Source organism: Priapulus caudatus, unplaced genomic scaffold, assembly GCF_000485595.1.
Source record: "Priapulus caudatus unplaced genomic scaffold, Priapulus_caudatus-5.0.1 Scaffold1770, whole genome shotgun sequence".
In the NCBI taxonomy this organism is placed as follows: Eukaryota; Metazoa; Priapulida; class Priapulimorpha; order Priapulimorphida; family Priapulidae; genus Priapulus; species Priapulus caudatus.
Genome location: NW_014578831.1, coordinates 26745 through 30971, shown reverse-complemented (window position 1 = coordinate 30971; position 4227 = coordinate 26745). Strand labels below are relative to the sequence as shown.

At 43.3% G+C, this 4227-nt stretch overlaps 1 protein-coding gene across 2 annotated transcripts; it reads left to right on the top strand.

The window, feature by feature from the left end:
* Positions 1-457: 457 nt before the first annotated feature.
* Positions 458-3256, top strand: LOC106817562. 2 transcript variants are annotated; one of them, XM_014822237.1, is made up of 2 exons: positions 458-642; positions 786-3256. In XM_014822237.1, the coding sequence occupies exons 1-2, from the start codon at positions 640-642 to the stop codon at positions 1770-1772; spliced, it is 990 nt and encodes a 329-aa protein (XP_014677723.1). In that variant the 5' UTR covers positions 458-639; the 3' UTR covers positions 1773-3256. The 2 variants fall into 2 exon arrangements, with proteins under 2 accessions (XP_014677723.1, XP_014677722.1); XM_014822236.1 differs by having other exon boundaries at positions 458-3256.
* The last annotated feature ends 971 nt before the right edge of the window (positions 3257-4227 follow it).

Genomic DNA, 4227 nt, shown 5'->3' with positions numbered 1-4227 from the left:
GATAAAAAAATGAATGGGTCAATGGACTAAAAAATAGTGTCTATAATTTTCAGAATCAGACAAATAATAGATTGGAAAGCACAGATCAAAAAATTAAAGCTGTAGTGAGTAGGTAGGGGAGACTGGGTCTAGTTGTTACACGTGCAAGTTGTTACAAGGCCATTATTTCCACCTTAGAGCGATAGAGGGCGCGCAGGACTCTAGCACATGAAAGCTTTCTTTAGCACAACAGCACTCCACTAGGCATTGACATTGGTCACAGTTTTGCAGCTAGGTAAGACACAAAAACCGATTTCTTACCCTAAAAGTAAAATTTGGACTCAAAAACAATCTCTTTATAACTCTGCCAGTTATGGATGCAATGCAGTCATTTGTAGGTCGATAGGAAGTGTATGTAGTGACCTTTGATTCTACAAAATTTAGGGCTGTGGCCATGACCTGTTTTTACTGTACACCTGCAAATGCTTAAAAATCCTGTGTCGTGGCTAGTTGTTACACATGTATCAATTTACCCCAGGCATGTAACAACTTACCCCTTCTTTTCAGGTTAACACATCATGCCCCGAAACTACCAGCGAAAGACAAATAGGGGGAATACAACTCCTGAAATCATGGAAGCAGCTGCTAGAAGGGTTGTGAATGGTAATGGATCTTTACGGGATGTTGCCAAAGATTTTGAGGTAGGTTATTTTGGTAACCTAGCCCTTGATAAAGAATTTGATGTAAAAATTCTGAAAGATCAACCTTACCAAAAAGTGGTCCCACGTGGACTAATTATTTTTCAGGTGTGCTTTATGACGTTGCAGAGATACTGCAAGAAGTTCATGGAAAATGGGAAAATCTCCAGTGTTGGTTATGCAAGTCCCCGTGTAGTTTTTACCAAGGAGCAGAAGCTACTCGTATCTTACATCCTTAATGCTGCTAAAATTTACCATGGACTAACCCCCAAAGAAATCCGTAAGCTAGCTTATGAATATGAGTCAGCCAATGAAATCGGATGCCCTGATACCTGGTCTGCCAATGGAATAGCTGGTGTCGACTGGTTCTCGAAATTTATGAAACGGAATCGCAGTCTCTCTATCCGCACTCCAGAGGCTACGAGTTTAAACAGAGCAACAAGCTTTAATCTGACAAATGTGAACAAGTTTTTTGACAATCTGACCCAAGTTATAGACACCCACAAGTTCGAGGCTCATGACATATACAATTGCGACGAAACAGGTGTAACAACTCTGCAGCGCCCTGATCGAATTGTCACAGAGAAAGGAGTGAAACAAGTTGGTGTCCTGCCCTCAGCCGAGAGAAGGACCCTTGTAACGATGTGCCTTGCAGTTAATACAAGCGGAAACAGCATACCTCCAATGCTAGTCTTCCCCAGAGTCAACTACCGTGAGCACTTTGTTATCAATAGACCAACAGGCAGCTGTGGATCTGCCAATCCAAGCGGCTGGATGAAGGAAGCAGATTTCCTTATATTTCTACAACACTTTGTGAAACACACTCGCTGCAGTCAACAGCATCTAGTTCTGTTGTTACTTGACTTTTTTTTGACAGATGAAAAGTTTGTAGGTCAAGTCTTAGACCATTGGACCAAGGTAGATATTTGGCCTAATCTATGTCATGGAGGGGGAGAAACATCTGGATATACCTCTCAGGACGACGTTATGGAGAAGGGGCACACTGGGCTTGGCGGAAAATTAGATCGGATCAATATCACCAGTGGATCATGTCGTACTGGACTGGTTCAACGCATTTTTATATGTCTAGTTTAGAAACACTCACAAGACTATTGGGCCTTGAGAATTCATGGAGAAGTGCTGCGATCTCAGGTCTGAAAGGAGATACACCGTGGTTGGCCTCAAGAGTAGGATTGAGTTGTTCTGCGGATCAAGAGTGGTAAAACTGGTTTTTAGCCCGGATGACACGCGAACGGGTTACTAGCCTGTTCTCTTCTGTGAGGCTCATGGATAGAGGACCCCAGACATATGAGATGGACATGATTTTCTTGGCATTCATGGATGTGTGGAGGCAAACAGAGTGGTGGTCAATGCTAGGGAAGACAGACTTAACTCAGTTGTTTCTTGAAAACGAGATAGTTGCTGATCGAACCAGACAAGGCTTCCTTGGTCTTGAACTGGCTGATCAAGAATATATTATTAGGAAATCAGGAACTCGGTACGTTCAACTTGATGGATATTATGAAGCCCACGCCGGGACAAAATCCTATAAAAACCATGGTTATTATTTTCCAGATGATCCCTTGCTGTGTTACCAAGATGGTTATTTCCTGGGTGATATTTTGCCTTGGAACTAGTATAGCCACTTCCCAACAGGGAGACTTAGGCACTCTCGCATCAAGACTCTGTTGGGGAATAGACTATTCTCCTACGGGCGGAAGTCACTAGAGTTGGTACGTCCCTAACAGACCCGATATGGATACCCCTTGTTTGGAGTGTTAACATTGTCCCGCCGGATCATACCCCTTTGACTGCTCTATACCAACGCCTCTGCATTGAGAAACAGCTTACCCCTCCATTTGTTCCTGGTGCGGATTCCGCCCAGGTCCATGATCAAGTGTGTTCGACCCCAATCACCAAGGTCCCTCAGGCCACCCTGAGTGCCAACTCGACAAAAAAGAGACAATTTGTGGTAGGGAGTATAGCCTTAGCCCGGGGAGAAGAGACTCGAGAAAAGATTAATTTAGAAATTGTTCCAAAGCTGAACACCCTCAACTCAGGACTCCAGAAAATAGCAGATCAGCAAATTCTCCTCGCAAAAAATGTCCAAGACTTTAGAAACGCGTTAGTAATACAATTAGAAGCTTTCAATAACTACGTCAACAATCGATCATACATGCTATCAGGAGAGATTACAGCGAATTTTAAACTCATGGCCCAGGCGCTTTATAATATGGAGGTCAGATCCGGGATGGCCACGTACAAACTCGGGAAATCCCTCTACGATTCTCAAATGCGCCATTATTGGCACCTGAAAGCAGGGCTTTTGAATGGAGTAATTCTGAGTGAATGGTGCCTTCCCACCAGCCCTTACCAAACGGAGCTTTTCAGAGCCGTGTCGGGAATTAACGATGCCCCTATCCCGTCAGATCAACTAACTACGATGTTTTGCAACTCTCTTTGGGAACATCTAGGGGAGGGGATTCCTTCCCTAGATAAAGTGAATCTATCTAAACTGGTCCCCCTCAGCGGACTCCAGAACGATATTTATAGGTTGTCTCCCCTCATGATAGTAGAAGGATCCTATGAAATTTTGTCACCGCCCAAATCTGTCCTAGTGATGAAAGATCTCTACACTAACTCATATGCAGAGATCGAGATGAAAGATGAGAGGGACCTCGAGCAGATCGAGTGGTTCGCCCTATCTGATTTGGTACACTTAGAAAGCTCCGAGTGCATGTTTGGAATCAATTATAGATCGATCGTCTTTTGCATTCTGTCAGTCTAAGGTATTACATACTTCCAAAGATTTCATTTCGGCACCTGTAAGAGACGGGATCTGGGTTTCCAGGACGGTGCAGTTGTCAGAGGTATGCCTAAGCGATGTGATAGAGACCACTCTCAGAGGCCATATTTATTGGCGATCAAAAAATGGATGCAGCTATAAAGTATTTGATCGGACAATCCTACATTCCCGGACTGCCTTCCAAACATCGGATATCTTCGTATTTCCGGAGGCTTTGTCAGTAGATTTTCCCCCATTGGAACTACATACAATTCCCGCCATGATTTCATCTCCCGGATTTGGAATGTATTTAGAGAGATTAAAACAGTCTAATACCAAGCTTGACAACTTGACTAGAGAAATTATCATAAACAACGAGGACATTGGTGTCGAACCTGTGCGACTCCTTCTTAAATCCTGGTCACGGCACTGAATGTAACATTGAAATGAAGTTCGTTGAATAAATGATATAGAAGGAATCCAAAACTTGGATCATAATAAAAATTATCTCGCAATGTTAAAATTTTGACCTGCATTAGATTGATACTACCTTTAAGATCCATAACTTCACATTTACGAGCTGAGCCGCATGTTCCTTACTTAGATCATTTTTTTCTGTTAATTCTTACAGGTCACAGATGTTAAGCTCCACTATGAGACACTCCGTGGTGATGTGGAAGCCGAGTTCCACCGCATATATGAACACTCTGTGAGAATGGCTTCTAGAGTAGGCGTGAATCCTTGTATGCCGCGCAGACCAGGAGG

Excerpts from the sequence above, each read along its gene's own strand:
- LOC106817562 (XM_014822236.1), top strand. The coding sequence starts at position 558 with ATGCCCCGAAACTACCAGCGAAAGACAAATAGGGGGAATACAACTCCT.